A 25075-nucleotide genomic window follows, 5' to 3' on the forward strand; every position below is an offset into this window, starting at 1 on the left:
TTTGGTAATTTGTATAATGAACGTAATAAATTCAAAAGGACTTTTTAGAATTGGTTTGTATTAGCAGAAGTGATAATAATTTAAAAAAAAGATCAGAAATTCAAAATCTAAGCAAAATGTATTATTATATTATTTCTTAATAGTAAAATATCACATTGCAATTTAATTTTCCATATACTTGTTATATTTTTCAGGCATCTATTAATAATAAATAAATATTCTTTTTTATTATTAAATAAAAAGGAATATTTAACAAAATTTTAGTTTTTGGAAATATTAATTTGTCAAAAGTGAAAATTGGAAGTTGGCATTCATGACATTGAGGCTTATTTATAATTGGTCGCTATTCTAACTTATTTATAAATTCAATTGTTTTTTGTTTTAAAAAAGTTTTTCAAAATTATGTTACAAAATTTAAGAGAAACATTTATTAAATAAGCTAATTTTTAAAACAGTATTTTTGAAATATGTTTAGCAGCATATTATTATTTTATTAACCAAACTAATTTTATTTGGTGAGTTAATATATTTTTTTTGCTAGATCCACTTTATAAGACATTTTGTATTTTAGCAGCTCGTGAAAATAAATTGTAAACACAATTTAAAGCTGGAGATAAAAAATAGTTACATAATAGCCCCTTTTATTGACTCCAACTCATCCAAAACACACACATATATATATATATATATATATATATATATATATATATATATATATATATATATATATATATATATATATATATATATATATATATATCAGATCCTCTAAATATATATATATATATATATATATATATATATATATATATATATATATATATATATATATATATATATATATATATATATATATATATATATATATATGTATATATATCATCATCATCATCATCCAGCCTCAAGAGTCCACTACTGAACATAGGCCTCTTCCTCATGTTTCCAACCCCGTCTATCTTGCGCCGCTCTCATCCAGTTTTTATTGAGTCTACTTAAATCGTCAGTCCATCTTGTAGGTGGTCGACCGACGCTTCTCTTGTCTTCCCTTGGCCTCCATTCCAATAATAACCTCTTTGTCCATCGCCCATCTGTCATTCTGGCTATGTGTCCTGCCCATCTCCACTTTAGTCTCATAATATATATATATATATATATATATATATATATATATATATATAGGTATATATATATATATATATATATTATAGGTATATATATATATATATATATATATATATATATATATATATATATATATATATATATATATATATATACTGTTTGTCCAGTACGATAACTTCGGAGTCACCTAGGAAAGAAATCTGAAGTACCAACTGACATTTCAATCTTATTTTGTTATTGAAACGATACGGTCGATTTATTGCTAATTCATTTTACAAATTGATGATTCAAATACGTTTTGAGTGTTTTGTGGTGGGGGTATAACAGTTCGTCGGATTGAAAGTAAAGGATATAAAGAATATGTTAAGATAGAAAAAACAAACAAGGCGTCTACAAAAAGGGCACTACGAAGTATCTTCATTATTATTAAACGTATAGCGACATATGAGATATCATAGGGCACTATGGATAAAAGTAGATTTACTATTATTAGACATATTTTGATTTATTGACTTAAAGAAGGCCTCTAGATGAGTACAAAATAAACAGTTGATCGAATTCTAAAAGCTCACAAAACGGATTTCGTTTACTTAAAAGTCCAGATGCCCAGTTACACTTTAAACCTTATTCTGGCTTACCGTCAGTAGTGAAACTATTTGTCAGTAACGATTTTTAATGCACAGATGTAATTGTTTGTTTCTTATGTCTGTATTTGCAAAGTGACTGGTGATTTGGATAATGTCTGCCATCGTGGAAAATGAAAAGTTAGATCCGTGATATTGGGACAAAGATTTAATGTATTTAAATACTTTGATAAAAAAAAAGAAGGGGTAACTTTATAAAATATTAAACAGCAAACTTTGTAAGCAACAGGTAAAAATATTATGTAGTTTATTTATAACGAAACGTAATTTTCAATATTGTTTCAATATATTATATTGAATATGTTTACATTAAGTTTTTTAAATTTTTTTTTATCTAGCTTACATAAAAACCAGCTTACTAAAAAATGTACAAAAAGATAACAATTTTGTGAAATAAGAATAATAAATTCTTGATTCAAGAAAATTCATGATCAAGATAATTTCTGTTTTGTTTTCGTTAATCATGCGTAAAAATCCTGTTAGAAATGCTAATTACATGTAATTCCTAGCTTAGTTTATGAAATGATATCATTTTTAAACAAATGCAAATATTTTTTTCGATGTTTACAGTATTTGGAAATTGTATGACAAGCTTGACTTGGTGTCAAAGAGACAGAACAAGTCATAATAAATGCAAGTATTATAAATAAATATAAAGTGATTTTGTTTTGGGTATTTCTAATACTACCGTTAAAATAATTGTCAAGAGAGTACAGTAAAGAGTCAATGGAAACAACTGGAAAAGTTACATTTTCCAGTCCAAGAAAAAACTTCGTTAAGAAATCAACAATTACGAATCTACCTGAATACCAAATTAGGGACATTCGCCGAATAATATATAATTTTCATAAAACAGAAACGTTTCGTGTTACTGTTAAACGGTTAAATATTAAAATTACGGAAGAGTTAGATATCCATATGTCACAAACTTCAATAAGAGTCCTTAAAAAATGCAATTTAGATTTAGAAAAACACAAAATAATAATAAAATTTTTGGTAGAAAAAAATGGAAATAAGAACTTTGAGACATTTCAGAAGGCAAAATAGATGAATCGTTTATTTAGATGAAACATACATACACAGCCGACATACTTCCTCGAAAAATTGGACAAACGATTGCACAAAAGGCTTATGTTCTGCTTTTTCTAAAGGCCAAAGGCTCATAATAGTTTACGCTGGAGGAGAAATGGATTTATTAAAAATAGTTTGTTGATATTCAAATCAGGGACCACATCTGGAGATTATCATTCCGAAATGAATTCGGTAAATTACGAGAAATGACTAAGAAAGAAGTTAATACCCAACATACGACCTAATTCAGTAATAGTTAAACTCATTAAATTTCATAAGGAACGATATGTAACATACGCAATTGATGAGTTGTGTCGAGAATACGGCCACACCGCTTTACGGTTGAGGACGTAACTTAAGGACGTAAGAAAATTAGCAGATGAAGAATTTAATAAAATCGGTATTGAAGAATGAAAAAAACGTTGCAATCATGTTATAAAGATAAAAGATGAATATTTTGAAAGAAATATAAACTGATCTTTAATCTTCCTGGAGAGGAAGATTTAAAAAAGCTACAAGCGTCTAAAATGTGGGTCTACCTACGTATGCTAAGAAACATGATGGGCAGCCAACGCATAACACAGGAAAATCAATAAAAATGAGAAAAAACTGTTTACCTCGCTCATATCATGTACCACACTGAATATGATTAGCTACAACTAATCTTGGAGGGAAAGATACATGGAAGAAGAAGTATAGGTCTAAAGGAGAAATCGTGGCTGAGAAATATAAGAGAGTGGACAAACACCAACGATAATAACCAAATACACGCATTTCAGGATAGAAACGAATTTGTCGTAATGGTCGCCAACCTCAACAGAGATGGCACATAGGAGAAAGAGGTTCTGTTAGTGGAAAAGAGACTTAATATTAAAAAAAATTTCGTGAATAACCAAAATCAAAGATATCCTTATAGCCATAAAGAAAAATAAATAGAGATATAATCCGGCCATATAGCAAGGATGGACAATTTTAGAAAAACTTTAGCACAGATACATCATAATAGAAAAACATCACAATGGCAAACGTAAAAAGAATAAAGAAAGTATGCAATGACCAGTAATTACGACGATATCAAAAAATCAATGAGGAAAAATTAATGAACAAGGCACAAAATCGGGACACATGGAAGAGATATAGTCGAAAGATACATTTGGGGAAAACACTAAATCAGAAGAAAGGAAATAAAAAGCTGCACCTCCATCGGTCAACTGTAGGTGTGTTTTCAAGTTGTCTAACGTCTGAACCCTACCAATAGGGAACAATGAAATGAGTAACACCAAACTGTACGCTCTTATCGTAATGCTCATTTATTAACATACCCGATCCAACAACATATTATAATGTAAGACTCATATTCATTTTAGAATCTCTAGACTACTCACATCGAAGTGAGTGCAAAGGCCCGGCAAGCAGTACGATCTACATCATGGATGCACAGACCGCGGCCCGCGGGCCGCATGCGGCCCGCCGGCCGAATACTGGTGGCTCGCAGACAGCAAAAATAATACTCTTGTACATTCGAAAACTATTGAATTCTATTCCAGAATAAAACAAAAAAAAATATGAATCTCGCGCGCGCTATTTGAATCTAGTGCCCAAAAATGCTAAGTCAAGTAACATCGCTTGCTGCCTTTATATAAAGTTTAAAATAGTAGAGAAATCAAGAATTTTCTAGCGCGGTGCGTGCAAGCGAGATAGCATTAGTCCCGAATTCCCGATTGCTCGCGTAGGAATAGAAGCTTCCACAGTCGTATGCACAGAGTACAGTTACACGTCGATTTACTATTGCAGTGTTAACCCGTCAAGTGCCGTGTATAATTGTGTCGTGAAATCGTCAGTAAAACTCTGTTATTAATAAGTGTTTCCCTACCTATTTAATCAAATTTAGCTTTAATGTTGGCCAAATATTAAAATAAAACAAAGAAATTACTATTTTTATCAGAATTTCTCTAATTGTAATAATTACGTCATTATTTCAGATATAAAATCTGTATAAAAATCTTAAAATTTCTTAGGAATAATATTCAATCAATTATTTTTGATAATTAAAAAAGGATGGGTAATTTAAGTAGGTCCTGTAATTGTTTTCAGGTGCTGTGTTAATCCTAGCCAGGATTAGAACGCAACATGGAGAAGCCAGGACCTAGTAAAAAACGTAAGGTTCAAGATGAAAATCGGCAGTTTCAAGAAATTTGGACTGAGAAATACTTTTTTGTATGGTCGCATAACAAAGTCGTTTGTTTAATTTGCAAGAATTCTGTTGCGATTGCAAAGGAATATAATGTAAAAAGGCACTATGAAACGCAGCATCCTTCTTTTACCAAGTTTACAGGCGAATTAAGAAAGCAAAAAATGTTGTCTTTAAAACGGGAGCTTATTGGTCAGCAAGCTATGTTTACAAAACCCATTCAAGATTCAGAAACAGCTACAGAAGTTAGTTATGAAATTTCTCGAATGATAGCAAAGCGAAGTCGCCCCTTCAATGATGGCGATTTTGTAAAAGAATGCATAGAAATTGCCGCTAAGAAAATGTGTCCAGAAGCATCAAAAAAGTTTGAGAAAATTCAACTGAATCGTATGACTATCCAAAGACGAATAATATCTTTGTCAGGTAATATTGCGGAACAATTAATTGAAAAAACTAAGATCATTGAATTTTTTTCATTAGCACTCGACGAATCCACTGATATTAGTTCCACAGCTCAACTTCTCATATTCATACGAGGTGTTACACAAGATTTTGAAGTCTTAGAAGAGTTATTAGGAATGAGACTGACGGTGCTCCTTCGATGATTGGTGTCAATTCCGGGCTAGTTACTTTGCTGAAAAAGCACCTGCAAGAAAAAAACATAAACGCTGAAGATCTTATGCAGTTTCACTGCATTATACACCAAGAAGCCCTCTGTTCTAAAAAAATTGAATTTCAAAATGTCATGAAAGTGGTAGTTTCGATTGTAAATTTCATAAAATCACGAGGACTCAATCACAGACAATTCAAACAATTCCTTGATGACATCGAAAGCGAATACGGAGATTTACTGTATTATACAGAAGTAAGGTGGCTAAGTCGTGGATTGACACTGGAACGATTTCTAAATTTAATAGAAGAAATTGGAATATTTCTGGCGGAAAAGCAAAGGGATGTCCCGGAACTTAAAAATCCTGATTTCAAGGCAAAAATCAACTGATATCCCAGCTCTACGCTCATGTATCATCCTTTCAATGCAAGCTGACACTTTTCAGATCACAGTTGAATTCTGGAAATTACAATCATTTCAAATGAAAGTTTGGAAGCAGTTTTAGGTGTTGCTACAAGTAAATTTGAGCCAAATATAAAAAAGATTGTAAGCACTATGCAGTGCCACGCTTCAAATTAATAAATTATTTTTCAATTTTAATAAATTATTATCAATTCTTTATTGTCTTTAATTACCTATACTTCTGGCGGCCGGCCCGCCATCAGTTCATGATTTGCCCGAGTGGCCCCTAGTCTTAATAAGTCTGTGCATCCCTGATCTACATGAATAATTATTATTTCTTTATTTTTGAAAGTTCTAATGATAGTTATTTGCTTTAACTATAAATTTTTATTTAAAAGAAACATCCACTTACTAGACACTTCCAGGAAGAAATATGTGTTTCCAAAAATAATGTAAACCTCAATAAATGAATTTATCATATCATCACTGCTATCAAATTTTATTGTATTACCTACCTATTGCATATATTTTCCAGGTATTTTCAAATACCTGATAGATAATTTATGATGGAACTTGTACAAGATTCTATTGTCTCATTTCCGTCGAAAAAATCTTAATCAATGATTTTAATATCTTATCAAAACGATTGATAAGATTTACAATAACCATTTCAAGTAAAATTCGTAAAAACACAGTTTTGTTTAAGTGTGCGTAAATACAGTCGTAGAATAAGGAATAATATCTTGAATTGAGGCCTACCGAGCAAGGTAAGAATTAGGTATAATGAATTTACGAAATATTTACAGGTACCTAGTCGAAAACTGTCCAAGAGACAATGTAAAAATATTGGCGTTATCCGTTAAATCATCATTTCCATTTCTGTTAAGTTCAATGTTTATTATATAGTTTATACACGCAGGTGCAGAAAATGCCATCCATCGTATATTTTCCATTTATTGCGAATTTCAAAACGTAGGACTTTTAAAACTTAGGACTATGGAATATTTAAAAGAGGATAAACCTTGTGAAATTACAAATATTAATTTGTCTACAGTATTTTGATATTTTTTTTAAACAATATGAAACTATGTTTTTTCAGAAATTTATGTGTGATAAGCAGTAATAAATTATTTTTTTGTAATTTAGTGTTAAAATTGGTGAAAAATTGAGTTGTATTTTATTACGCAGCTGCAGTATTGTGCAATATTATACGGCTGAGATGCTAAGTGTTGTTTGTTGTGTTGTTTAAAGAGCTAATTAATAAAATGGGTAACTAAATTGGGAGACCAGGAAGGCACCATAGCACGTGATATAACTGGGTAAGTCTTCTTCCTTCTTCCTCTTTATAAGCAATTCTGCTTGTTCATTGGCGGATTAATACCTCTATGGAAGGTTGTCACTTCATCTTTTACGCGGTCGTCTGATACTTCTTCTGCCGAATGGTGACTTATCTCTTGCAATTTTGATGAAACGGGTCTCCTCCATTCTGCTTATGTGGTTGTTCCATTTTTTTTTCTATTTTGTGTCCATTCATGTATACACTGTAAGTTACATTTTCTTCTAATGTCTTCTCTTCTCTTTCGATCTCTCAGCGTATTTCCTGTAATTCTGCTCAGTACTCTCATATCTGCAGTTTCCAGTAGCCTTTGTATTGTGGCTGTGTCGGGTCTTGTTTCTGAGGCATATGTCATTATTTGTCTTACACTGGCTTTATAAATTCTTGACTTCACCTCAGTGTTAATGTGTCTGTTTCGCCATATAGTATTATTAAGGCATCCTGACAGTCTATTTGCTTTGTATACTTGTTCTCTCACTTCTTTGTCCAGGTCTCCATAGCTTCTTCTTCTTCTTTGAGTACCGTGCCCAAGTTTTAGGCGTGAGTAGCTTCCATGAAAGAATGTCATGGTTGCGTAATTTGAGAGAGTGGTTTGTCTGTACCACTAATGAACTCTTTAGATCAGCTGTAAACAAGGTCAGGATAGCCTTGATGATTTCCAATCTCCGATAGAAGTGGCACAAGAAGAAGAAGAAGAAGCTTCCATGACGATTTGCCGATATCGTTCTCAATCTTGCGCGGCATGTAATAATTCATTTGCTGATAAGCCAGTCCGTTGACGAAGGTTTCAACCAAGGAGCCATGAGTATTTCTTTCTACCAATTCCTCTTTTTCCGTTGAGTATCCTGTATCTGCTTCCTCTCATTATATGCCCCAGACATTCGAGTTTTCTCTTTTTTATCATCTTTATTAAGTGGCCTTCACCTTGACCTACTCTGTTCAAGACTTCTCTGTTTAAAATGTGTTGAACCCATGATATTCTGAACATTCTACGATATAACCAGATCTCGAAGGCTTCTAATTTGTTCATCATGTTAACCTTCATAATCCAGGTTTCACATCCATACAGTAATACAGGATACACATAACATTTTAGGAACTTAATTCTCAGCTGTAAGTTCAACTGAGAATTGCTCAGAATAGATCTAAGTTTCATAAATGCTCCTCTTGCAATTTCTATACGAGTTTTAATTTCTTCATCCGGATTTCATGTCTTGGTTATCCAACATCCTAGGTATTTAAAATGGTTAACTTTTGTTATCGGTTCATTATTGACAATTAGTTGTATAGGGTCTTGTTTACTAACCACAAGTAACTTTGTCTTTGTCGTATTTACGCTTAGTCCGTTATTAGAACATTCTCTAGTAACTCCATCTATAAGGAATTAAAGATCTTCGATACTTTCAGCCATTATCGCGGTGTAATCTGCATATCTGATGTTGTTAATAGTTTCTCCCCCGATTCGAACTCCACATTGCCCTTCCAAGGCCTCGTTAAAAATTATTTCTGAGTAAAAGTTAAACAAAGTTGGGGACAACACACAACCTTGTCTAACACCTCTTTGAATACAAATTTTGTCTGTTTCTTTTACAAGCTTCTTGATTCCAATATAGATGTTGTAAAAGTCTCAGATCTTTATCATCTATTCCAATCATTACTAGATACCATACCGAACAGCCTACCATATTGAACCCTATCAAACGCCTTCTCAAAATCTATAAAACAGACGTAAATTGGTTTCTGTACTTCCCATGATCGTTGAAGTAGTGTTAGCATTGAGAACAAAGCTTCCCTTGTTCCCAATCCTTATCTGAAACCGAATTGGTTTCTGTACTTCCCATGATCGTTGAAGTAGTGTTAGCATTGAGAACAAAGCTTCCCTTGTTCCCAATTCTTCTCTGAAACCGAATTGTTTATTTCCCATTGTGTCTTCACATTTCTGCTTGATTCTATTAAGAATAAGTAGCTTGAGAGAGTGGCTCATGAGACGAAGTAGTCTAAAGTCTTTACATGATAATGTATTAGGTTTTTTTGGAAGTAGGATAAATGTAGACTCCAACCATATTCGTGGCAGTGTTCCAGTTTTGTGTATGTGGTTATAAATGTTTGTTAGTTCTGAGACATTGTCGTCTAGAAGTTTGAGCTTGTCTGATGGTATTTGGTCAGGGCCTGGAGATTTCCCATGTTTGCTTTGTTTGATGGCTTTCTCTATTTCTGCTTTTAAAATACTAGGACCAGCATTCGTATACTTTGTGGTGTTAAGTGGTGGGCTCGTATTCAGGAAGAGCTCTTTTATGTAGTTGGTCCATTCTTCCTTTTTTTCGTTTAAGTCGAGAATAATTTTACCTTTGAAGTTTCTCATAAAGTGAGGAGTTCCTTTTCTCTGAGTGTAGGTAATTTCTTTAAGTTTTTTGTGTATATTAAACTCGTCATGTTTTCTTTGTAGTTCTTCTATCTCACGACATCTCTGTTCCATCCAGGCCTCTTTTGCTCGCTTAACCTCGTATCTTATTTGTCGATATATTTCTCTATATCGAGTCCCATCTTTATTTTTGCAATTTTTTCTTTGCTGAATAAGGTTTAGTATGTTATCGGTCATCCAATCCTTTTTCTTTACTGGCTCTTTTTCTGATTTCAAAACTTCGTCTGCTATGGTAACCATGGCGGAATTCATTATATCTATATTTTGTCTGATATTTTCTTGTTCAGATCTTTCTAGCTGTTTTTTAATTCTATGATTTATCTTATTTCCGAACTCATCTGCTATTTCGGCATTTCTTAGGAGTCGATTATTATGTTTTTTTTTGAGCTGTCGGGGTTTTTATTATTTTTAACTTTAGTTTGAATCCAGCACAGAGCAGATTATGATTAGTTGATGCTTCTGCACTTGGGAATGTTTTTGCAGGTGTAGTACTGTTTCTAAACCTTCTGCTAATGATAATGTAGTCGATTTCTGACTACCTTTCCTTCTTGATCAGCTGGAGATTTCCAGGTATAAAGTCGTCTTTTAGGTTGTTGAAACAAAGTATTTGCTATAATGCAATTCGCTTCTAGGCAGAACTGTATTAGTCTCTGCCCTCTTTAGCCCTCCATAGCTAGACAGTGTAATTCCCAGGTATTTCATTTCCATTACTTGTTAAATACTGATGCCATCAATTTCTGTTTTACATCTGGTTGGTTCTTTGTTGACTACTAATGTTTTAGTTTTCTAAAATAAGCTTGTCATATTAAATTCTTTTGCTCTTATTTTAAATCTGTGGACCAGTCTTTGCAGACTATCTTCATCTTGGGCTATCAATATTGCGTAACAGAGTATTTTTCTTTCTTTGTTTCCCATTCTGTATCCTCTTCCTTTGTTAACGATTTTGATGATTTCATCCATGATCAAATTGAAGAGCATGGGGCTCAATGCATCCCCTTGTCCTATTCCGCTGTCTATTTCTATAGATTCTGTAAGTTGTCCATCTATTCTGACTTCCATTTTGTTGTTTTGATAGATGTTTTCGATAGTTTTGATAATATTTAGGGGAACTTCTCTATTATACACAAGATGGATTACATCTTTGAGTCTTACTCTGTCAAACTCTGCATATTCTATAAAGTTCGTGTAAGTAAGTTACATATTCTTCCCCACACTTCATTGTCATTCACCACTCCATAGATTCGCCTTAATACTTTTCTTTCTAAATGTAACTAACATGTTTCTAACTAACTGTTTCTAACATGTTTTCATTACTTTCTGTTATAGTCCAGGTGTCGTCTTTTACTTAAGTAGATGGCTTTGGTGAGTCCAGGTCTCTGAACCTCGTTCAGAGACCTGAACATTTTAGGATCGTGCGTATTATTGTTTTGTTAAGTTTTACCTTTATCTCTACGGTAATATTATTTTCATCATTTGCATTCATGACGAGCGCTCGCAGGTATACAAATTCAATATTTTCTATAACAAGTGGCCGTAGGATTTGTGGTTGCGTGCTTATGTTTACGTACTTCGTTTTATTTATGTTTATTATTAAGCCCATTTTTGTAGTTGCTTCTTTAAATGCTATATATACGCCTCTCCTACAGCGTTCTCGGTTCTTCCAACAATATTGATATTATCAGCATAGGCAAGAATTTATACTGATTTATTATATATTGAACCCTGAACCCGTGGTTGTGATTTGTGGCTTACATATTACTTTTTTCGGAGCCAGTTTGAACAGTATACAGAAGAGGAGAGGGTTCCTTGGTGCAGTCCGTTATTTGTTTTAAGGTTCAGATAATTTACTCGCGATTCGTACTCTTCTTCTTCTTCTCCTTCTTCTTCTTCTTCTTCTTCCTATGCCGTCCCCATTAACGGAGGTTGGCGACCACATTTTTAAAAGCTTCTCTGTCTTTTGCAACGTGGAATAATTCGTCTACAGTCATGTTTGTCCAGTCTCGAAGATTTCGCAGCCATGACTTCCTCTTTCTACCTATTCCCTTTTTGCCATCGACTCTACCCTGCATGATGACCTGCAGAAGACTATATTTATTATTTCTTAGTATGTGTCCAAGGTATGCAGTCTTGAGTGCTTTTATCGTTCTCAACAATTTTTTGTCTCGACCCATCCTTCTCAGCACTTCCTCATTGGTGACCCTGGCAGTCCATGGAATTCTCAACATTCTCCGGTATATCCAAAGTTCAAAGGCTTCAATCTTTTTAACTATTTGCGCTTTTAGTGTCCATGTTTCTACCCCGTACAATAGTTGCGACCAGACGTAAGTTTCAACAAACCTCAGTCTCAGCGCAGTATTCAGATTTTTGTCACAGAACAATTGTTTGAATTTTAAGAACGCTGCCCTTGCCATTTCTATTCGTACCCGGATCTCTTGGTCTGGATCTAATTCTGTGTTGATGTAAGCTCCCAGATATTTATATTTTGTCACTCTCTCTATTTGCTGTCCACCAAGAGTTAGTTGTTCATTATTTATTGGACTCCTTGATACTATCATAAATTTGGTCTTATCTGTGTTGATGTCAAGTCCCATTTGAATGCATTCACTATTTATTGCATCTAGTAAAGTTTGTAGTTCTTCTATACTCTCAGCCATAATTACCGTGTCATCTGCAAATCTCATGGTGTTTATGATTTCTCCACCAATTCTTATTCCCTCTTTTCTTTCCCATAAGGCTTTTCTGAATATGACCTGTGAGTACACGTTGAAAAGCGTCGGAGACAAGACGCATCCTTGCCTAACCCCTCTCGCAATCGAGAGGGGTTAGGCTCGTACTCTACATTCAGCTTTCTCAAAGGTTATTGTTGTTAAACTTACCCAATGATTTTGTATTCCTAGCTCTTTCATAGCTTTAAACCTTTTTCTTCTATTTACAGGGTCGTAGGCTGCCTTGCAGTATATAAATATTTGGTGAGTATTTAGGCCACATTCTAGTGTTTTTTCTAAAATTTGTCTCAGGGTTGCAATCTGATAAATTTTCGATTTACCACCTCTGAAACCAGCCTTGTCTTTTCCTATTATTCGTTCAAAAATAAAATAAACTCTAACCTAAAAATTACTCAAATCTTGAAAACCAAAAATCCACGTTTTATTATATATCTATGTATTATTATTTACAATCTCCTATATGAAAAGAAATATAATTAAAACTCTTGGGTTAGAAATTGTTATTTAAATTGATTAAACTGATTCATCATTTATTAGAAAATTGACATTAACGTTGATAAGATTAGAGTGTTTTTAAGATAAACTTGGATTTACTATAAAAACTTATAGAAACAAATACCGGTTTTTTTTTTGAGATTTTTAGATAATCCTAGTAAGATAATTTAAAATTATATTTTTAGCTATGAACACATAAAATTATTACAGATAATATACTTAAAGAATCTTCTTTATTAACTTATAATTATGTCTCAGGTTAGTAATATAGTAATTTCCTTGGAAATGGTATTCCATATCTAATAACAATACCTGTCCTATCTCCTAAATAGTTATATTTTTATTATTCGACACTTTTTTTATTACCAATACACATGTAACTACTGCTAAAAACAATTAAAAATAATAAACTGCTTTGTTATAAAATAAAAATATTTTGTTGCAGGTCATGTTTACTTGATTCTTAGCTAAGTTAATCTCACATCAATCATGAGAAGGAGGGAATTATATGATGAACTCGAACCCCTTGTGGAAAATACTCAGTAAGTTTGGACACAATAACTTAACAAAGTAAACTTACATGGAGTTGTTAAATATTTTACTTATTACCTTAGACTTGTATGAATATCGTTTGTTACTTTCGTATAGTTGTTTGTTCCCATATCTTTGAAATATGCATATATATGTTCGGAAAAGTTTCTACGTTAGTATAATTACACCTAAAGCTAAGATTAATATTCAAAAATTATCGGGCCACGGAACGAATAACCATCTGCAGTGTTTTAAAACTCTAGTCGAAACGTCTAAAGAGGGCTACGTAGGGGAGATACTTTGTCGCCAAAAATATTAATAATGCACTTTAACAGTTAGACAGGTTCTCAAACAGTCTTCACATTAATTGTTTTGTCCGTATGTACTTTGTAGATATGGTGGTCGATGCCCTTGGACTAGATAAATATACTCGTAATTTGTAATTCACACTTTTATTGATGTCAGCATACTATATTAATTATCTATGGATGTCAGCCATGTAAGTGAAAGGTATGCATAATACAAAAATGACAGAATGTCAGCAAATGACATTCTGTATGTTCCGTATTTGTAAGTCGAAACAGCACTTTGCAATGTTATAGAAGATATAACATTAATGCACAGAAAATAAATCATATCCGATATGTTGACTTGTTCTAATGGAAGATGACTCAGAGGAAGCCAAAGTCCCAAAACAACAACTGCACTAAGTAGGTACGATAAAGAATCAGTTTGAGCATAAACTATAGAAAACCAAACTGATGTCAAATCTCGTCCCCAATGAACTAATAGAAATAGAGAAATCGCCCATAGACATGTGTGCCATGAAATAAGGTTACGTGACACCTCCAGACATCTGAGCTGCTCAGAAGAGTAAGTTTAAGATGAGTAGCATTCGAAAAAATTAAAAAATATATTTAAAATAAATGTTCTAAGGAAGTGTCTTTTACTGAAGAGATCAATGCTTGAAGTAAGTTTATTAAATAAAATAGAAAGCATTATCGCATTATTAAAATATAAAAATGGAGACGGGATTACATTTTACAAGAATTAAGAACGGCATACAAACAAAATAATTGCTTGACGAGACCACGGGCAGACAAGCGAATGGACCACGAGATCCCCGAACACGATCAACCATCGATAGTAAAAGAATTACGACCAACAGAGGCGCAGAATAAAGATAAATGTTAATATCTAGGGGAGACCTATATTCAACAGTGAAGAGCTAATACAATGATGATAATGAATCTCAATACCAAAATAAAATAAAAAAGTTTGTGCTAACTACAGTTTTCCTTCACTATTCGTAGAGCCAGAGGCTATAAAAGGATATCTAGAGGAGTAAAGTAGTTTCTGAGTAGGCAGATTATGTCCGGACAATATAATTGTACGTATAAGCGATTAGTAAAGGCACTATACGTGAAACCAAATCTTAACTGTCTTTTCTGTATCTTTATTTACTCCATTCATCGTCTGCCTTGCTTTGAAAATTCTAGAAGGCACAGATTTAGGCAATAATCAAAATTTTGGTTTTGAGCACATAGAAATTTTCACATTTCTACTTTTTGTTTTTAATCAAAAACATTCAGAATAAACTTCTATGGACTATATCTAAACAAAAAACTTCTATGGAACACAAAAAGAAATATGGAGAATGATCAGATGCCAAAGAAAAGAGATGAACGAACTAATAAAAACAAAACATATTCAGAAGGAAACATGGGTAGACTACTTTCGATCCCTATATGCTAAAGGTGACGATAATGAACCACCAACACCAGAGGTGACGACAAACGAAGAAATAAATATTGAGGAGGAAGAGGTAAAGGAAGCATTAAGGAAATTAAAAAATAGAAAATCACCAGGAGAGGACAGAATACCGAACAAACTCCTAAAATACGGAGGACCAGATCTGACCAAACAACTATTAAGACAAATCGGACCCGTCAAATTACAGAGGAATTAATTTATTAAACACAACAAACACTAAAATTAACAACCAAAGTGATAACAAATAAACTGAATGAAATTATAACACTACCAGAAGAACAACAAGGTTTTAGGTTGGGAAGATCATGCACCGACGCTATATTTATAATGAGGCAAGTGCAAGAGAAATCATTAGAATAAAACAAACCGGCATATCTAGGTTTCGTAGATCTTAAGAAGGCATTTGACCGGGTCAAATTAAAAGACGTTATCCACTTATTGTACGCAAGAGAGATATCTCTAGGAATAATCAAAACGATCGAAAATATCTACCAAAAATCTACCTACAGATAAAGTAAAAGTAGAAGAAGAACTAGCCGACACCATTGAAGCTGGCAATGAGATAAGACAGGGAGATTTCCTGAGTCCTCTATTGTTCAACCTGATTAGGGATGAAAATAATAAAAAAAAGTAAGAACTAAAAAAAGATACCAAATGGGAGAAAAACAACTTAAAATAATCTGCTATGCAGACGACACAATGCTACTCTCTCAAAGTGAAGATGATTTACAACGTATGTTGCACCAATTTAATATAACTGCCAGAAAATTTAACATGTTAATTTCCCCAAAAAAGACAAAATTCATGGTTACAACAGCAAATTTACTAAGATGTAAATTGGAGCAAAGAGGTCAAATAATAGAACAAGTGATGGAGTTTAAATATCTAGGCACCACATTATCTAGCTACGGAAAGCTCGAAACAGAAGTGGAAGATCAAGTGAATAGAGCAAACAGAGCCGCAGGCGCCTAAATGAAACAATATGGAGAAATAAAAATAATGGGAAAGAAACGAAAGGCAGAATTTACAAAACAGTCATCAGACCAATAATGAAATACGCGGCAGAAACAAGACCTGACACAGAGAGGACAAAAAGGATGTTAGAAACAGCAGAGATGAAAACACAGAGAAAAATGGATGGTAAGACACTATAGGACAGAGCTAGAAGTACAGATATACGACGTAGATGCAAGGTGGAGAACATCAAGAACTGGGTAAGAAATAGAAGAGTAGAATGGAACGATCATATAAGCCGAATGACAACAAATAGAGTAGTAAAGACGGCAAGAGACGGTTCCCCAATAGGAAGACGATCAGTAGGAAGACCACGATAACGATGGAACGACAACTTACTGGAGGCACATTGAAAAACAGACAGAGTCATGTCTATATAAAAATAAGAAGAAGAAGAAGAAGACATTCAGAAAGAAATAGGTATGTAAGAAATAATTCTGCAACTATAAGAATATCTGCAATAAAATCGTTTAACGATTTATAAATAGAACTGTTGCGTGTTTTTCAACTGAGAAACTTAAAAAACTTATACTTAACCTGATACATGGACATTGAAAGCTTAGTAATAGTACTACCTGAATCAAAGGAACTAACTTCCTAGTTATAAAACTAAAAATAAAAATATTAGACATTATGGTATACTAACAAGCATGGATGATAGAGTCCTAACAACATTAGAAGAAATAAACGATGAATGGAAAACATATATACAAAAACTATTTTCAGACAACCGGGAACAAGATATCAACAGACGTTTAAACATTGATAATGATTTACCCATTCTAACACCAGAAATTAAATACGCATTGAAAAACATGCAATCTGGAAAAGTGCCTGGTCCATTCATAGTGAAAATGTTAAGCTCTTAGAAGATAAAATCTTAGATCTGCATGCAAAAATCTTCAATAATATATATAAAATTGGCAAAATTTCCCAAGATTGGCTATCTACGTTTGTACCCCTCCCTAAATCCAACAATGCTAAAAAATGTAACGACTATCGGCTGATAAGTCTTATGTCTTATATGTTTAAGGCTTATCCTCGAAAATCCTAACGGTAAAATTCAGTGCGATATCTATTTCAAAAATATCTTTCTTTACAAAAGCAAAATCCAGTTACGAAGAATAGTCTAAACGTCATCTTGCACTAAAGTTGGGCTTTTTACCTACTTACAACCGGACACCCACCCCCTGTAGTGAAAAGTCTTGGGTCTATACAATAAAGCGAGCGGGAGGTCTTCTATTCAATGCGGTTATGGTGTAATTAGAATAATAGGAGTATACCAGAGTAATATTATTTATTAAATAATTAATTCACAACTTAGCAAAGGTACATACAGGTATGTATAATAAGATATTTTGAGGTCACAGTATTGCCGAATTCGTTTTTTTATGTCTTATATTTGTTTTTTTTTTTGTTACTTTTTTACTCTCAAATTGGCTTTTAACGTAGAATTACAGTTTGATGATAAATATTCTGAAATGGAAAATGTTGAGATGTGGCGAATAAAAACATTCATGAAATTAAAATGAAAGGATTTACGTCTATTAATAGTGCGATTTATAAAATTAGTACTTGAAGCCCAAATCGCGGGAGGAATATGTGCATCAGTTTTCAAATATTTATTATTTACTATATAATTTCTAAATTAAACCACTTTCACTTCTTTAGGTAATAATGTATCTGTTTTGACAACTAAATAAGTAATTAGACAAAACAATGAGTATTATTTTGAAATTATTAATTTCAAAACAGGAGTTTAAAGAATTAGAAGGAGGTAGTCCGGGCCCAGTTGAACGGTCAAGCTTATTCCAGTGGAATAAGTAGGAAGTGCCAAAACTAAATCATCTACATATCTTTTAATAAAAGGAATGAAAAAAGTGCAATTGTTGATACAATCACTGATAACATCATCCATGACATAGCTACTTAGAATGGGTGAAAGACTAGATCCCATAATTTAAACAAAGGTCAGAAATTCAAAATCTAAGCAAAATTTATAATTATATTATTTCTATGTAGTTTATATATGAAACCAGTAAAATATCACATTTTGATTTAATTTTCCATGTATTTGTTACATTTTTTCAGGCATCTATCAATGGTGAATAAATCTTCTTCTTTTTTGTTACTAAACAAAAAAGAATTTTTATACAAAATTTTATTTTTGGCAATATAATTGTCAAAAATAAAAATTTAAGTTGGTATTTATGACATTGAGGCTTAATTGTAATTGTCACTATTCAAATTTATTTATAAATTCAATTGTTTTTATGTTAAGAAACTTTTTCAAAGTTATATTAAATTTTCAGAGAAGCATTTATTAGATTATAGCATTTTTGTATTAATATTTTTTGAAATATGTTAGCAGCATTTTTATATACTAAACTAATTTTATTTGGTGAGTTACCAAAAATTTTTTCTTTCTAGTTCAACTTTGTAAGATATTTTGTATTTTTTAGCAGCTCTTGATAATCATTGTAAACACAATTGAAAGCTCGAGTAAAAAATAGTTAACAAATAGCCCCTTTTTTTGACTCCAACCCATCCAAAACAGTTTTATATTTTTTCCAAACGAGTCACAAGTACTTCTTTTTCTTACACTTATACATATATATATATATATATATATATATATATATATATATATATATATATATATATATATATATATAGATATATATATATATTATTGTATTATGTATTACTATATGGATGTGAAACATGGATCATGAAGGATAATATGATGGACAATTTAGGATGTGACTCAGGTATATGATAAAGTATGGCAAAGACGCCATAACTATAAACTAAGACTATATTTACCAAAACGATACTCTCAAATACTGATATTTCAGAATTAAACAGGAAGATACATACACGGAACTGAAAGAAATTACAGCAGGGCTGCCACAAAGAAGTGTCTTTACCTTTTGTATACGTGTTATATTATTGTTCTATAAAATAATACAATTGCAACATTTACCGATGATACTGCTATCATAGCAATATGCAAAACCAGCGAGGAAGCGACAGAAAAATTACACAGATGTTAATCAAATATATACTCCAGGGAAATAAGCAAAAAATAGACCATGTTCGTGACACTCAATAATCCAGGTCGCTGACAACTTTTTTAGTTATTGTAGACCTTATAGGAAGAAAACCTACTTGTTTCCTGCCTTGAATTTGGAGCCGTTTTTTAATTATTAACAATTTAATGCAAAAAACGCGATTTTTTCTATGATTATTAATGATACTAGGTATTAAAAAAATAGATTTTTGGAAGAAAATTATTGTTTTACGAATTGTTTAAACAAACTAGACCATTTATTAATTAATTAATATATAAACAAATTACATATTTGTAATGTACGTAGAAATTACATACAAATTAAAAAAAGAGTGATCAAAATCCATCGAGTAGATCCGGAGATATAGAAAATTTTATTAGTTTAAAATTGTTTGTTCGGTATTTAAACGCCATGGATTTGTGGGTTCTTCCTAGTCACTATTTGAACTACATTTTTGAAAATTCGTAGAGGGTCCTGTAAAGGTACAATGTTTGTGCAAATTTTTTAACAAAAAATACAAATCCCATTCTTTAACATGGCGTCAATAAGGTTCCTTAATTATTATAATCAAATTAGCTGTGAATTAACAAAAAAAACATGGCTAACTTTGGCCCAAATTAACCTAGGCCAAATTTTTTTATTTGAAAATTCGGGTGAAAATACTAGCTTTTCGAATGTAAAAAAAGATTTTTTCTAGGGACAATGTTTTTAAAGTTATTCTAAATGTTTATAAACTACATAATTTCAAAAATTTGACATCAAGATTTTTGATTATAATAAATTATTCTTTTATTTTTTTTAATGCATATTGATAGTATAGGTCTTTTGCTTTCATTTGTCACCCACAGAATTACCCTATCTTTATTATTTTCTATCTCTGTTTTTATTGTAAAAAAAAGGTCTCTGAGATAAACAAATACAATAACTTTTAAACTAATTAATATATCGGTCCCAAATTTTGAGGGTTTGTTAAGTACCCCAATACCCAACTTTGGGTGGAACTCTAAAGTTTAAAGTTTAAGTTTACTAAAAGTTTTTAACAAATATCAATTGTCACTTATTTTGCAGTTTGCGAAGCAACAAATTGACTTTTCAACTTTCAAAAATCGGCATTTTGAAGCTTTGTGAATATTCTAAAAAATAAAATTTTGTAATTTTATGTCAATTATTTAGCTTTCTAATGGAGTGCAAAAAATAGAAAAAATCGCGTTTTTTGCATTAAATTGTTAATCATTAAAAAACGGCTCCGAACTTTAGGCAGGAAACAGATAGGTTTTCTTCTTATAGGTCTACAATAACTAAAAAAGTTGTCAGCTACCTGGATTATTGAGTGTCACGAGAAAATCCTTATTACCCTGGACTAATATGACTGGACAAGCAAGTGACGAAACAAACTTCATATATTATGTAAACTTTACTAACAAAAACGTTTAAAATAAATATTCCAATAACTATAAATAATCAAATTCCATATTCAAATACTGCAAAATATTTGGGTATTGTCCAATAAATATAAATAATCAAATTCCATATTCAAATACTGCAAAATATTTGGGTATTACTCTTTAATAAGCCCTAATAATGTTATTCAACATTATTTATGAGAGAGTGTATATTTCTTACCTACCTGTCGGCGAGAATCCAGAAGCTATCGACAAAGACAGCCTGTACTGACCGAGAGAGAGTAACATTTAGCAGAACTTTGAGATTTTTTAAAAAGTTTATATCAAATAGCTGCTTTGTGCTACACTTTATGTTAAAAATAAAAACAGATTCGGAAAGTGGGTCAAATTCTGTAGTGCCCTATTTCAAAAAAAAAAAAATTACGTTTATTTTAACCAAAAATATTTGAAAAAAAAATATTGTTTAAATAATATATTAATTTACGACCAAATAGTGCACTAAAACTTTTTAAGACCTTTCATATAAAAAAAGAATCATCTCAATATCTGCCATAGTTTTTGCGTTATTTGACATAAACTTTTACATTGGAATTTAGCTATGCCCAGAATCGCGATGAACGGCCTTAAGTTATTTCTGAACATAATTCATAACAGAGGATACATGTCTAGAACAATATCGCTACAGAAACGGGATGGGAATCCGAGAGGCCTTGTTTAGTTTCTCTATTTGTATTTCATAGATTATGAAAAGACCTTTGATGAAGACAAGCACAAAAAACTAATAGAATATTTACAAAAAAAAAAAAATCGATCCCAATAATACAAAAATATGTGAACTATATTGGAACCAAAATGCATTTATTAGAACGGAGATGGGGGACACTGTATTGAATAGATAGGTGAAATACTTTAACCAGGCACTTAATATAAAGAAGGAACAAGAAAACCTAAAAGACAAATGAGAAGAGGTGAGGGTAACAGACGAGAGAGAAGAGAAACCACCAATGATTCTTAAAGATAAAGATGCAGTTAAAAAACTAGCCAGAAACAAATTAGTCGGAATAGATCATCTCCCAGCTGAACTATATAAAGAAGGTGGCCACTATACCATAATGGCATTACAGCAGCTTATAAAAGAAATATGGACACAGAAATCCCTCCCCAATGATTGAAGTACTGGAATACTTTGCACCATACACAAAAAAGAAGATATGTTTGAATGCTCTAACCACAGAGGAATTACGCTTCTAAATGCAGCATATATAAAATATTTTCCACAGTACTATGGCACCATATGCAGAACGGATAGTAGGAAAATACCAGATTGGTTTTAGAGGTGGTAAATCGACAATTCATCAGATTGCAAGCCTGAAACAAATTTTAGAAAAAACTCTGGAATATGACATTGATACTCATCAAATATTTATAGACTACAAAGCAACCTACGACTCTGTGAATAGAAGATAAATGTTCATAGCAATAAAAGAGCTAGGAATACCAAATCAGTTGGTAAATTTAACAAAACTAAATCTTGAAAAAGTTGAATGTAGAGTACGAAGTCAGAGAGAACTGTCTAAATCTTTTAAAACAAATATTGGGCTGCGCCAGGGAGACCTTCTCTCATGTATACTGTTCAATCTGGCTCTGGAAATATATAATAAATCAGTGCAAATCCTTGCGTATGCTGAAGTTATCAATATTGTTGGGAGAACGGAAAACGCTGTACGAGAGGCGTATGTGGCATTAACAGAATCAGCTACAAAATGGGTTTAATAATAAACACCAACAAAACGAAGTATATGAAAATAAGCACGCAACCACAAACCACTTTTTATAGAAAAAGACGTCATCGAAGCAGTGAACGAATTTGTATCCGTGGGAGCGCTCCTTAACACTGAAAATAATACTACCGCAGAGATAAACCGCAGAATTTGCACCGCCAACAGATGCTATAAAATCTAAACAGATGCTATCGTTCCAAAGCCGCTCTAAAATCCGGCTTGCTCTAGTGGTTGGTGAAAATCTAATAACAATGTGATAGGTCTTTAGCTTACAATTTCTGTTACATCTCCGTTTTTATGTACTTAATATTATCATAATGCCAATATTTCATTGTTTTGGTGTAATTCCTTCGAACAGGCAGGCATTAAGAGTTTTTAAAGCTTTTCTTCAATTATTTTCAGGTTTTCTTGTTGTTCATATGGCATGTCCTTAATTGTTTTTCAACTTATAAATGTTCCTCGTTCCTGTCTTCAACTTTTGTTTTAGAACTTTTAAGCTTTTGTTTTGTTCTATGGTATTAGCTGTTTCTTTGATATTAAAATTTCTTATGTCTTTCCTAACGACTCTTGAAATGGATTTGTTATAAATTTATAAGCTCTGCAAATATTTGTTGTGTGCTTATCTTTCATTTGCCTTCTTTTTTGTATTAGGTTTCTTGTGTCTTCTGTGAGTATTTCATTTTTCCTTGTTTGCTTGATTTGGCACTTCTGTGCCTTCTTTAGGGAGTCCACCAACATTTCATTAAGCTGTTCAATATTGATGTCATCTTGTATGTCACTCTGTAGGTTACTCTCTATTTCTTCCTGGTATGCCATTGTGTTAGTAATCGCAGTGAATGTGACATTTTTAGTCCTTGTTACCATATTTCTTCTTACCTTCTTTACGTTCAAGACTATCTTCGCTCTTACCATTATATGGTCACTTCCGGTTGAAAATTGATTTAATACAGTTACGTCTTGAACAGCGTCTTTTTTTTAGGAAATATGTTAGTATATATGAAGTACGTCGTTCTTGTTTAAGCCAGTTGGTGATTGCCAAGTCCACTTTTTTTAGGGACTTTTTTTAAAATGAGTGTTCACATTTTTATCTGTCACTATTTTGCCATTTCTATAAATTACTGTTTGCAACATATCATGTTTGTGAAAAATATTATTTTTTATAATATAATAATAATTTTATATAATAGTAAACTATTTATTTTAGAACACAACCGAAATATCAATGGGATTTATTTAATAATGTACCTAGAGAAACCATATCTGGATCCACAATTGAATCTAAGTATATTGAATTGTCAGTAAAATACTTAAAAATTTTCACAGTTATATTTACAATGTTAATAGTCTTAGGATGCGCAGTAGTGTCAAAAGCAACTTTACTATTTATGACATCTCAAATAAAGCCAAATATTACTAGGTTATATTGTAATGAAAACTTGGGTAAGTAAATTTTTAGTTAGTAAAATTGTATTTGTCTTTATTTATTTAATGAAAATATTATTGCGAAACGTTGTTAGATGAAACAGAAAAATTCAAAGAATTCAACAAATAGAACAAGACAAAATTATCAAGGCGAGAAAATCGTTTAAAATGAAAAATCTGCAGGACTACATACCCGAAGAATTCTTGAAATATAGTATTACAGCTCTACGTAGACATTTAAAAAAAATCCAAAAATCTTCTTCTTCTTCTTTATAAGCAATTCTGCTTGTTCATTGGCGGATTAATACCTCTATGAAAGGTTGTACATTTTCTTCTAATGTCTTCACTTCTCTTTCAATCTCTCAGCGTATTTCCTCTAATTCTTCTCAGTACTCTCATCTGTACCGTTTTCAGTAGCCTTTGCGTTGTGGCTGTGTCGGGTCTCGTTTCTGAGGCGTATGTCATTATTGGTCTTACACTGGCTTTATAAATTTTTGATCATCTCAGTGCCAATGTGTCTGTTTCGCCATATAGTGTTATTAAGGCATCCTGTCAGTCTATTTGCTTTTTGTATGTGATCTCTCACTTCTTTGTCCAGGTCTCCATAGCTCGACAGTGTAATTCCCAGGTATTTTATTTCCATTACTTGTTCAATACTGATGCCATAAATTTCTATTTTACATCTGGTTGGTTCTTTGCTGACTACTATTGTTTTAGTTTTCTGAGATGAGATAGTCATATTAAATTCTTTTGTTCTTATGTTACATCTGTGGACCAGTCTTTGCAGACTACCTTCATCTTGGACTATCAATATTACGTCGTCTGTGTAATTTTGATTTCTTTGTTTTCCATTCTGTATCCTCTTCCTTTGTTAACGGTTTTGATGATTTCATCAATGATCAAATTGAAGAGCATTGGGCTTAATAAATCCACTTGTCTTATTCCGCTGCCTATTTCTAAAGGTTCTGTAAGTTGTCCATCTATTCTGGCTTCCATTTTGTTGTTTTGGTAGATGTTATCGATAGTTTCTATAATATTTAGTGGGACTTCTCTATTAT

The 25075-nt window shown here is 32.1% G+C and overlaps 1 protein-coding gene across 2 annotated transcripts in view; it reads left to right on the top strand.

Annotated features, from left to right (window-relative positions):
- Positions 1–6661: 6661 nt before the first annotated feature.
- Positions 6662–25075, top strand: part of LOC140437336 (chitin synthase chs-2-like) — an 81623-nt gene continuing 63209 nt past the window's right edge. Inside the window, exons 1-4 of one of the 2 annotated variants that reach the window (XM_072526810.1) lie at positions 6737–6807; positions 12734–12767; positions 13465–13561; positions 23800–24035. In XM_072526810.1, the coding sequence (XP_072382911.1) occupies positions 13509–13561; positions 23800–24035 (289 nt within the window). In that variant the 5' untranslated portion in view covers positions 6737–6807; positions 12734–12767; positions 13465–13508. Of the gene's footprint in view, positions 6808–12733; positions 12768–13464; positions 13562–23799; positions 24036–25075 lie in introns of both variants that reach the window. The other variant, XM_072526809.1, reaches the window with a different exon arrangement.

Source organism: Diabrotica undecimpunctata, chromosome 3 (assembly GCF_040954645.1).
Source record: "Diabrotica undecimpunctata isolate CICGRU chromosome 3, icDiaUnde3, whole genome shotgun sequence".
Classification (NCBI taxonomy): Eukaryota; Metazoa; Arthropoda; class Insecta; order Coleoptera; family Chrysomelidae; genus Diabrotica; species Diabrotica undecimpunctata.